This window comes from Pleuronectes platessa, chromosome 5, assembly GCF_947347685.1.
Source record: "Pleuronectes platessa chromosome 5, fPlePla1.1, whole genome shotgun sequence".
Taxonomy (NCBI): domain Eukaryota; kingdom Metazoa; phylum Chordata; class Actinopteri; order Pleuronectiformes; family Pleuronectidae; genus Pleuronectes; species Pleuronectes platessa.
This window is the reverse complement of record NC_070630.1, coordinates 11,187,448-11,199,731: the sequence shown is the minus strand read 5'-3', so window position 1 is coordinate 11,199,731 and position 12,284 is coordinate 11,187,448. Positions and strand designations below refer to the sequence as shown.

General features: G+C 41.6%; 1 protein-coding gene across 1 annotated transcript; it reads left to right on the top strand.

Moving 5' to 3' along the window:
* The first annotated feature begins 6,384 nt into the window (after positions 1 to 6,384).
* Positions 6,385 to 12,256, top strand: LOC128439697 (uncharacterized). Its single transcript, XM_053422088.1, has 7 exons — positions 6,385 to 6,476; positions 7,108 to 7,712; positions 9,651 to 9,950; positions 10,320 to 10,576; positions 11,276 to 11,463; positions 11,983 to 12,080; positions 12,150 to 12,256. Exons 1-7 carry the CDS (start codon positions 6,385 to 6,387, stop codon positions 12,254 to 12,256), a joined length of 1,647 nt encoding a protein of 548 aa, XP_053278063.1.
* Positions 12,257 to 12,284: the final 28 nt, after the last annotated feature.

The window sequence follows — 12,284 nt, the reverse complement described above, 5'->3', positions numbered from 1 at the left end:
CCCTCCCTCCTGTCGCTCAGTCTTCCGTTGGTACTCGGTGCCATCTCACCTCTCCGCTCCGGCTCATCATCCATGTTGCCTTCAAAGTCGTCACTTCACTCATCCTTTTGTTTTTTCGTTTTGGCTGCTTTGAGAAATCAGTTCTTTTCTATTTATTTCACGGCTGTATGAGCCTCCTCTGATTTATTTTTCCCTCTTTGTCTTCTTCACCACCTCCTCATTTTATCTCTTTTTTTCATTTAGGGGTTGCTTTTAATGGTAAACCTCCTTTTTTTATGTATATTTCAGATTCACAATAGAGCAAATATTTAGTTTAGAATATTTTTTTTCTTTTTAGGGCGGGGGGGGGAATCTGTGTTGGGAGGAAAGGTTTATATGATTGAATGGTTGGTAGCAGCACTAATGAAAGCAAATACAACATTATCAAAAGCCCTGTTGCTTGAACGCTTCTCTGCTGGGTGAATCTGTGGCCACAGGGGGGCGCTGGTGGTTGTGTTTTATAATTCCCCACTGTGGAGCCAGATCTAAGGATTTCACAGCATCACGTAACAAGTCTCTTCACATCCTGACGTCTCTGTTCACCTTGTCCTGAATTTTCCAAAGCAAGACAGTGAAACTTTACAAGAGAGCTGTGTTTTTAGTTTTTTTTGTCGTGAGACTGATACAATCAAGATTATTGTTTAGTTTTTTTTTTCTGAAAAGGAGCATATTTGGACCCGCCTGCTCTTCTCCACCCAACAGAGAGTTTGCCCCCACTGTTTGTAATGCTTTAATTTTTAGAAATTTTAAATAATTTGTTAACTTAATTGAAATGTGCCGGTAATTACAAAGATATGTATGGCGAAATCTGTTCCTCTCAAATAAATGCATGTAATGACAAAAGGTACGAGTGAATGATTCAATGAAATGAGCAGTTTTGGGATTTCCGGATGTTGGAGCACTGCTGATGAATATCAGAAAAACAAATGTGTACAGATCAGGTTCAGTTCATAGATACAGCTGTTGGTTCTTTTTCCAATATGAGATTTTGGGTCAAATATCCATTTTATAAAATCACCTCTAACCTTTGTTTACAAACAATGTGGTTCAGGTACAATCACCTCAGCAAAGGTTTCCACCCCTGGCTGTTTGTTGTTTGGTTGTTTTTTTCGTTAAGATGCCACAAAAACAACTGAAAGGATATTCATGAAACGTGGTGAAAGGATGTGATGTGGTTTTGGGAAGAAGCGGATTCATTTTGGTGTAGAACCAGGAATTCTTATTTTCACTTTCTTTAACATAGGGGGATCGGGCATTTTTCAATAAATTCCTTGATTTCTCAGAGATTCATATATGGATCTTGATGAAATAACATCAGCAATTTTTAGAAAAACTGATATTTATGAGTGTTTGTGAATTATGCTCGAGATCCAAAGACATCTGGATCTAGTTAATTAAAATGTGGATTCGTATGGGGACTGTTGGTCTTGGTGGAGGTCTGCACTCTGAGTGACTTCTTGTTTGATCATTCAATTCTTAGTTGGGGGGTGATGGAAATCAACTGTCTCCTCAGTTCCATGTTGTTGGTTTATTTGCTCACATATCTTTTTCATTATCAGATCATAAGAATTTGATTTTGAATTTAAAGTTCTTGTAACTAAATCTCATCCAAATCGAACGGTTTCTTTCAGAAACTCATGACAACCTGACGTTCAGGCGGTTAAAGTTTGTGTCTTGTGTTTTCTGAGTTACTGTAACTCACTGGTTTATTACGTCATGATTTCAAATCCAACAGGGAGGGAGTGCAAATTATTATCATCCCCATGATGTCTACTGAAATATAAAAAAAATTGGTTGATGGCAAACTGCTGCCATATTCTACCAATGATAAGTAATCTTACATAATTCTCACCGATCATTGCTCATTTACATTTTCTTTGAAACCAAGTGAAATCCCTCGACGACAGAAGTTGGAGGTTTGAGACGGCTCCTTACTGACTGTGTTCTGTGAATATATTAACACTTAAATTCAAACTCAATAAAATATTCAGCAGGAATTGTTAAAGCCTCTGTGTACACGAAGCAGAAGTGTGTGAGTTTAGCGACACACGACACAAGATGCTCGCAAGACAGCCGATCAAATTCAACAATAAGCTGCCAGCCCACAGAATTAAATCAGATACAGGGGAACCTTTAACCTCCCATAAAGGTATGAATACAAGTTTCCAGCAGCTTTATGAGAGATTGTACACATCTCAAATGAGGACAACACCAGGGGATTGTGCAAACATTGCTGCACGAGTGCAAACTTCCAACTTGAAGCCAAACTGATCTTGATTACTTAGCAGAGATAACCAAATCTCTGACCAATGACAAAGCCCCTGAGCCAGACGGGTTCAGCAATGAACTTTGTGAAGAACATTCAGTGACCCACTGGCTCCCTTCTCACAGACTATGATAAGTGATAATATCAGATATATCAGAAAGTATAAAAAATGCTCTATTTGGTCATTGATGAATTCAAATTTACCCTGATGATGGCACAAGATCTTATCGTCATTCATTCTGACGAGGGCATGAATGTCATGGCAATACATTCATTTGAGCTGCTGAGATCTTTTACAAGACAACTGCAAATGTTCACAGGCAGGTGGCGCAAGAGCACAAATCAGAGGATCCCAAAAATCCTCAGGATTTCACAATGAACGTCTGTGTAATTTCATCCCACTGATAGTTGTTGATATACATTAGAGTGAGTGAAGGGTTGGAACAGACCCACTGCGAAAATGAGTTGAGAAATATAGTGGCATGTCATTTTTTAAAAGCAACTTTTTTCCATGAAGATGTTCACAACCTATAGTTTGCACATTTTTAACAGGAGGAGGGAAACTAAAACAACATTATGTGAATCTTTCACACATCCCTCTTCTACTTCCTTCATATCTTCTGATTTTTTTATTATCGCAGGTTTCTTTCCTTTTAAAAGTTATTACAAAATTAAAGCAAGACTGCTCACGAAAAGACGTTGATGGAGCCAAAAGCCAGAAATACTGGAGACTGAATCTGGAGGGAGAGGTTTTCCTGGAACCTCCCTCTGTCGCTGGCGTGACATGGGTGGAGCGGGGTGAGGGGGTTCATGTCTCCCGGGTCTGCAGGGTGTGTAGCAGTGGCGGGGGGCCGAGGGTGGGAGCTGTGCTCTGTACATCTCACTGTAATTCTCCACTGGAGGAATTCCAGACTGCACTAATCCATCCCTGCTCCACAATGCTCCACTACTACAGGAGGCTGTGAGAAAGTGATTCAAACGTGATTTTAAATGACCTTTCAACACTTGACATGATCCTGAGCAGTGAAATGGGACAAACGTGTAAGAGGCTCCTTTGTGTTTCACAATAAAACTGAATAAGAAGCCTTTTGTCTCTACTGATGCTTATGAAGCGACATTTTCTGTGTGCTCCGAGAAGCAAACTGTCAAGATCTGATAGTTGCGGATAATTTGTTTTGAGTGATTTTACTTTTCTAGTGTTCTTCTCACATCACAAACACTTTGGTGAGAGAAGTCGCTGCCTCCAGTTTAAAATTGAACAATGAAACCACAACTTTGTTTTATAACATGGGAGTTTTGGCCAAGCAAGATCTAATGTGTCAATAATGGAGCTTTTCTTCTTTTCACCTTGGGGCAGAGCGATGCTGGTTCCTTCCACTGGGGAGAAATCCTGGATGGGTTAACATGAAACTCAATGACAGGATGAACCCACGAAATCAGATCTGATCAGACAACAGATCCTTATCATCCATCACGTAGCGAGATTGGAGCTTTTTTATTACATTTTCACAGTTTTTTTTCAGAGAATATACTATTAATCTTGATTTTTGTTTTTGTTTATTTAAATAGGGAAAATAATATCTATCCAGTTTGTGAAATGTGGTGCAGCCTCTGAACAATGACTTCAGTCTGATGCTAATCAGCAGATGGAGCTAAATATGGAGCTCCACCCTTATACCTTCATCTTTAGGGCTCGGACATGAGAGAGGTATCACATGTTTGATCTTCTCATCTCACTCATCAAGGATATTTCATAAATATCAGATACATCACAAATATCCTGCAGCCCCTTTAAAGGGTCCTTTACAGGATAGAGAATGTAATGTTTTCAACAGTGTATACGATTCCTGCCCTATAAGTGTTTTTACATTTCAACCACACAGTGAATGATCCACTGGTCACAGATATGCATTCATGTCCCTCCTCTCCTTTCTCTCCCAGTGTTGTTTGTCTCGATATCAATACCACAGAAGATTTAACTTTCTTTGTCTAATTATATTCAGCCTTTCGCTTTTTATAATTTTTTTATTTGATCTGGTTTATAAAGCTAATTCACAAAAGGAAAATTGTCTGTCTCTTAACAAAGGGAGTTGAATCATTCCTGTCACGCAACATATTTAGAGCCTCCATACAGTGAGTTTCATGTTCTGTCGTTCAGTGAGGCTTTTAAAGACTTTCTGGTCAGTCTGGATTCGGACAGAAACATGTGAACCTGGTTGAAAGTCAAAATATAATATTTCCATAGATCCTGTTGACCTCCTGTTTTCTTTTTGTTTGTGACTCATCATATGGCTGCAAGGCCCCTGAACTGCTGAAACATGTGATTGTGCACCTCAGGCTCAACAGCTGACCATCAATAAGACATTTTCTGTAAGAGTGTTTTTGTTGGATCCGCAGACGTAAGACACTGAACCAGTTTAACTTCCTCAGCTGACTGACAGACGGAGCAGGGTGAACCCAAAGAGGCTTTTTGACGCTCAAGGTTGACGCAGGCCGCCGCAGCCTCTCTTTCTGTGCAGGGACAGTGGTAAGTCATCAAATGCTTCCTCGCTGGGTCTTTCCTTGGGCTTAGCCGTGCCTCAGGAATGTGCTGGCATGCTGGGAGAACAGTAGGAATTTATCCGTGGTGTCAGCCTTTATCTGGCCTGTTGGTTCGCAGTCCAGTGGACTGCAATAGACCCCTGCACGCCGGCTCACATAAGCAGGGGCTCACGGGACTCACCATCAGAGGATGCTCCACTTCAACAGAACCTGACAGGGCCAGTAAATCCAAAAGACATCTAATGCAGCTGCCAATTTCAATACCACTGTTGCAACGAATGAGGAAAATTTCATTTGAAATATTCCTTGAAAAAGAATGTGTAACTTATGGAGGAATGGATATCACGTTGTTCCTCCTACAAAGAGTTTATTCTGGCTTGACTAGTGAAGGAAATTAACTTTGTGGTGATTGGATTATCCTCCTGTTGGTTACAGATGGTTTTAAGAGGCTCGATCAAACTTTTTAACTAACTAAACAGCAGCTTCAACATTATTTGAGGGAATTAATTTACATCCAGCCTCTGCCTGCTCCACCACCCGCACCTGAGTCCTGCAGAGGTTTTGATGTTGTTGTTGCTGCAGAGGCTCAGTAAAAGTTACATTCCAACTTCAGGACAGATGTGCAGTAAGTCCATAAAACTGTTTTGTTTCATTAATCCAAGCCACCACATAAATGACCTCAGGTCAACATGCAGCAGACAAAAAGCCTCTTCTTAACAAAGGTGCGGTCAAATAGTTTTAAAAGGTTAAGTTTATGATTTCGTGAAACTTACGGTGGCTAATTTTAACAAATGTATATATTCCACCTTGACTTCAGTTCAGCACAAAAAGACGTTGGCTTGCTTTTGGATCAGTATATTTATTATTTATTACTTTATGACATCTTAAAGTTGCATGTGGCGAAATTCTTAGTCAAATTTGTCCAGTAGGGGAAGAGTGGGTTGTTGGAGGAGAATATCAGAAGTTTATGATTTAGTTTTTAGTTTCTACAGAGGAAAAAGAAGAAATTACGAAATTCTAAAAAACATTAATTCTCTGATAATCCACACAATCTGCAAAGATTCCAATGATTTAAAATAACTGGGGGGATATTAAAGTATTTAACAGTGAACAGATCAAACTTGATGGTGAGCTTTCCACCTATGGTGTAATTATAAATGTCCAATAACTCTCATACAGTTTGGAACGACTGGGAACTCACGACTCCGCTATTTGTTTCACATGAGCTGGGGTTTCTAGGAAAAGCAGGTATAGAGCACTGGAGGCCTCGAGGGTTAATAAAGCCGAGAGGGTCTCACGTTATGATGTAATCCTGACAACACAATGGGGATTTAATTAGTGCATATTAGCTTCACTCAATCTGCCGAGTGTACGGAGGGTGGGTGGGCTGTGTGATCCTCCGTTGAAGGCATTCGCTCCCACCGTGGAGCCAGGGGGGGGTATGTAAACAGGGATAACTGAGGAGAGGATGTCTCCACCCACCCCCTCTCCAGCTCACATGACTCCGATTAGAGCAGAGGAGGAGTGTGGTGGGAGAGATGGAGAACAAGGTGACATTTTTCAGATTTCGCCGCACAGATCACATCCAAGGGCCTCACTCGCTTTTGACTTCTGGCTGCGGGTCGTCCACTCTCCTGGGGTAACTACACTTTAGGAAAGGAAACGTAGACTGTGTACATTTGTTGAAATACTTGTTGTTGGGTGTTACATGTACTTGTTGTTTTTTATCCTAAGTATTGAGATTTTTCCCTTAAAGTACATCCACTGTGCATTCATAATGTTACTCATAAAGAGGAACCAAATTATTTGCATCATGATAAACTTAAAGAACCAAAAGTGCCCGTCAAGCTGAATTATCAGTGTTTAGAATAATGTCTTTCATAAAAATTATTGAAATGTAAATATCATTAATATGGAAGATTTTGGTTAAATTTAAACTATTTTATGTTCTGCTGACTTTTTGCTGAAATTTCTTATCTAAACCTACTATTTAATATAAAATAATGATGTTTTAAGTTGATTACAGATTGTGTTATGTTCATAAAATAAATGAATTGTTGTGGGCTAGAGGTTTAGTAACAGAAACCTGCAAGTAAAATACAAGCAACTTCATAATTGTACAATTGGAATTTTAAATGAAAGTTAAGATCAGTGGTGGAAAATACACAATTATCATTCAAATGTACACTATAAATCTAACAGGCACCTTTGGCTTCACTTTTGTCATGTTGTCCATCTTCATTTACATTCTATGGTCTTATACTCTCAGTTGCAGGTATGAGGACCCTCTACTGGTGCATGCTGGGAGTTGCCATCCTGCTGCTGGTGACCGAGGTTGTCATCAGTCAGCTGTGCAAATCCATCATCACCCTGGTGGACGCCTTCCACACGTTCTTTATCCTCATGCACATGGTTCTTCATCCTCAAGCTGCTCCCTCCTCTGAGGACTCCCTGGCGTCTCCACAGTTCTCCTCCTCAGAAACACCTTCTCCCACCCTGCCTGCAGAACCATCCACTGAATCTCTACATGGCACCTGTGGGTCATCCAATGCCAGTGCTCAGCCTAACCATGAAGCAGCTCTCGACTGCAGCGTCTCCTTCGCCGACAGCAGGCTCCAGCCTGTGGGGGATTTCCTGTCCAGTCTCCTCCTGGCATTACTGAATGTCTCTTACTCACTGAAAATCCTCGGTCTTTCCTTTGATCCACAACCAGTGCAGAACCTCCTGCTGGTTGTGGTGATCGCAGCTCTCAGTCTGCTCTATAAGATCCTGGTGCTCAGTGTGAACTGGGTTAAACTGCAGGAGGAGCGGGCGGGAGCCACCAGGCAACCACAGGCCGAAACTCAATTTGAAGTGATCCACAAAGGTAGCATCGCCTACAGATTACACACATCCTTACACACAGACATTCTGTGCTAGGTCTTAGCTGTAGGTTGAGGCTAAAGACCAACGGGGGAACCTTTTTTAGTATAGCCATTTTGCTTTTACCCTAACCCCATCTGTAACTGTGAAAAGACACCTCTAACTTGGTGCCTTATTAGAATTATTAAGGTATAGGCCTGTCATGATAACAGATTTAGTTGGAAGATCTATTGTCCCACAAGTGATTATGATTTATGATTTGACAATTATATTATTGTCAACATTTTCCTTTTCATAACACTGATATAACGAACTGAAAAAATATCCTTGATCCAAATAAAATACAACACACACGCAAGGACATCATTAAATAAAATCCCTGGATCTGTTAACAAAAATATATATTTTTTTAATATTGATTAAACAGGATGAGGGGGTTATGATTTACATGAGCTTTTAGCTTTTTATTGAATTGGCTAAATATTCTCTGACATGGTACAAACCAGCCGCTGCTTTTGCTCTGATCCTGAAACAGCGGCCAGAATAACATTTTCACGGCCCGTCATGGAAACTCTGGGGTTGATGATGCATCCAACGCACGACAGATGCAAATAGGAAACGACAAAAAGAAAACAAATATCTCACAATGAAAAGCCAAAGTCATACACGTAGAAGACAACGAATATGTTAGGAGAGTTTGTGGTGATAGGAGCTGACGACCTTATACGGCGTAGACATCAGATGGACGACAAGTCTCTACTTTCCCCCACTATGCAAGAGTGAAGCCGAAATATCTTGGATACAACCGTTTATACAACAACCGCCTTAAGCAGAGGCGATCGGGGGATGGAACCACAGAAGTGCTATTTTAACCATTACACACACTTGACCAATCACGAGTCAGTCTCACCTGTCAATTGTGACATTTCACACCATTTTTATAGCATCAAATAAATAATTAAAAACAAACTAATCATAAAAATTACCGCTTGAAAATGCGACTTTCTTATTTGGTCCATGTCCCATCCACACACGCAGGAGGCAGGATATATAACTTGTATTGCGGCCAGTGGTGTAGTGCAGGATATACGACCTATACACACTTATTTTTCAATTAGCATAGCATCTACCGACTTCTAAATCCACCAAGGACAGCCACGCCCACCTTTGCTCGGCCTCTGATTGGTTTGTTAGGATACGAATATCATTGTAAGCCAATCCAAGGCCGAGAAGGGTGGGTTAAAAAAAACATCACCTGACCTCCTGATTAACCAAGCTCATGAATAAACGCAAGTTATACAACAGTACAAAGTGAAGACGTCAACCACGGCGAGAAAGTTTTAACGTTCAGGAAGTTTATTAAGCAATTTGTTTATTGATATTTGTAATATTTGCTAGCTGTAATATTGATTAAGTAATATCTGCTAACTGCCCCATGACTTATAATGTTAATTTGATAGTGGTGGCCCATTCTGGCCGATGCAAATCAACTGATCCACGTGAGAGTTGAACGAAGTTCTGGCCCATAGACGACACTGTTGACTCTAAATGCATCATGTAGCTGCAGAGGAGTTTCACATGTCACTGTTTATTGCACACAGCGTTTCTCGTTTGTTGTAGATTGAGACACTTTGGTTCAACTTTAGGGAGCAGTCACCATCTTTATACACAGTCTATCTATGGTTTAGGGGAAAACACACACACATGACAATGGTGTTGATGCTCAGAACATGTGAGAATAGATGATCATTCTAATCAGAGATATTCTTAACTTGATTGATGTGTGATTTCACTGACACTGAAATCACCATGACTGGAGTTAACTGGAGTTTGTAGTGGGTCAGTGTGGAGGCTTTTCTTTAAAGCAGCTTCTTACTGTGTATCCAGCTGTAAGGTGCATCCAACATGTTTGTTTTTCATTCCTCTTGTTTGATTCCCACAGTCTTGGCTGCAGAAGAATCCAAAGGCCTGGCTGTGCCGGGGGGAGTCCTGGATGATGTTGTCAAAGTCCAGTCTGCTGCACACGACTCGCTCTGCAATGGGGCGCTTGTCCTCTGTAACCCAGGAGCCTCCAGCGTCCCTGCAGCAGACTCTCAAACCCCACAGCCAGAAGTCCACCTGCATGCAGCAGCTCCACTGGACAGTGAGAGTGGTCCTGCAGATCTGAAGGCTTGCAAAGTTGAGAGTCTTTCAAAAGCCATCACAGAGACATCTAAAGAGAAAAAAAGCGTGGGACATCTTGGTGAGAGTGTAACTTCTTGTTCTGTCACCTAGGACATCTTACAATCCCCTTCAGACAGGAACTTTCATATATTTCACAATATCCAGACATTTTCCTGGCAGGAAAACTTCCAGAAAATATCTGGAGCAACTGATTCAGAGTTTTGCGTTCTCACAGACATCCTTCATAGATATGAATATCAAACATACCTTATTAATATTGTAAAGTTACTCTTCTACATAAAGTATCTGTAGTACATCAGAGCACAATATGCAAAATACTTTCACAAAATCTTGGCAAATATCTTGTTTTTGATAATTGTTAGGTCTGATTGTGTAAATACATTAATGAAAGCTACCTTTCATATTTTATTTTTTTATCCCACCTCAGATGCTCCAGTCTGGAAGTCTTCACATCCCAGTGAGAGCTCTGCAGCGAGCAGTCAGCGGCTGCAGAGCCGGCTGTCGCCCCTCCTGGTAGTTCAGGGCCTCTCCCCTCCCCTCCTGGCTCTGATGGACAGCCTGCTGCTGCTGCTGCTCACCCCTCAGTGCCGGCACGGCTCCGGAGCCTGCGCCATCCTGCTTTACCTGGATCCAGTTCTCTCCCTGGTGGCTGTGGGCGTGCTGATCGCCACCGCCGTGCCCCAGGTCAGCCTCTGTGTTTATGTCATAGCATTGAGTTCAAATGATGATGAAGCTCCTGTCCAGACCAAGTTATTAGTTCAACCCACTAATTCTTTGCAACCTAGAAAATTCCAGTAGTGAAATATATGAAAAATGCTTCAGATTGCAGTTTAAACTGCTTAGTACTTCATTATTGGAGGGGTTTATTACTATTATTAATGTTTTACAAGGCAGGAAGATTAGGTTGGTAATGTTGATATTTAATTGGAACGTGTTCTCATTTCCGAATTGTGATATATTTAGAAATGTGAGAAGCTTTTAAACACACAGTTACTTAAATACTCAAACAATCGTAATAGTTTCTTTACATTATTGTCGTTGCTGGACCATCAAACCTCTGAATTACAGTGGGAAGAGGGGTGCGCCTTTAAAGCCATTACTACAAACCACCTCTAGAGTTATGTTTCAGTTTTTTAAATGATGATGAAAGTTAAGTGTTCAATTGTTTAACCCCTTCTCGTGTATTATTATAATAAATGAAATGCTTCTTATGATGCACAGTTGCAATCGCCGACAGGCATTTAAACAAAGGACCATCTCCATAGAGTACATGTCTGCTCTCAGCACATTGCAACAGCTTTTATAATACCTGTGGTGTTTTAAATAGCGGGGAGAACAAGACTCATGGCTTTTCCATACTTCACTCATCCATCTTTCCTCCAGATGCGCCGGTACGGTGTGTTGCTGCTGCAGGCCCCACCTCCACACCTTTGTGTGTCGGATCTTGGAGAAAGGATTGCAGGCGTCCACGGAGTGCAGGCTGTGCACGACCTCCACGTTTGGCAGTTAACAGAATCTTTCACGGTGGCCTCTGTCCACGTGCTGTGCCACGCCGGGTTTCCAGTGCACAGGTGAACGGGAAAAGTTTCACAATCAATATGGTTTTTAAATTTGGGGGATTTCAAGATTCATCCAAGGGAAGTGGGTTGGTTGTAGACTTCCCTTAAGGCTACTTGTTAAGGCTATTTGTGTTTGTTTGTTGTCCATTTGCCAGTTGGTGCAAGTTTTTTCTCTAGGCCAATGAAGCAAAGTTTGAGCAACTGTCATTTTTGGACTCACCCTCACCCTACACCCTTTCCATATAACCTTCACTTTAGAATGACAGATTTGACTGGTCATCAATAGCCACTTTATCATTAGAAACGTCATCATCAATCAGTCCTTTATTTTGTGTGACCATTACCCTGTGCACTGTCACAGCTGGTCCCGGCTCCCACTGGGTGACAGTTGAAGTGAACCCCTGACAGGTTTATCCCAGGGCTGACAAACGCAGACAGATATCCACAGTCATATTTACTATTATTGTGCAGCTTTTGGGAGATATCACTGAGAGTGTATTGGTTAACACAGAATCCTTCACATTTCCCCAGGTGTGCTGATCTGATGTTGGCCGTCACCAAGGTGCTTCAGAGTGTGGGAGTGAGCAGCTGCACGGTGCAGCCAGAGTTTGCTTCATGCTCTGCAGGAGGTGCAGGGAGCGCCCCCTCCCGGCCTCCGCCCCCTCCCTGCAGCCTGGCCTGTGGAAAGGCCTGTTCAGGCAACATGTGCTGCTCTCTCCTGGAAGAGAAGACCAGCAGTGCGCTGGCGCCACCAGCTGGAGGAACGACGGAACAGACACTCGTCATAGAGAACACCTTCAAATAGTGCTAGTTTCAACCTAAGAGAGAGTTTA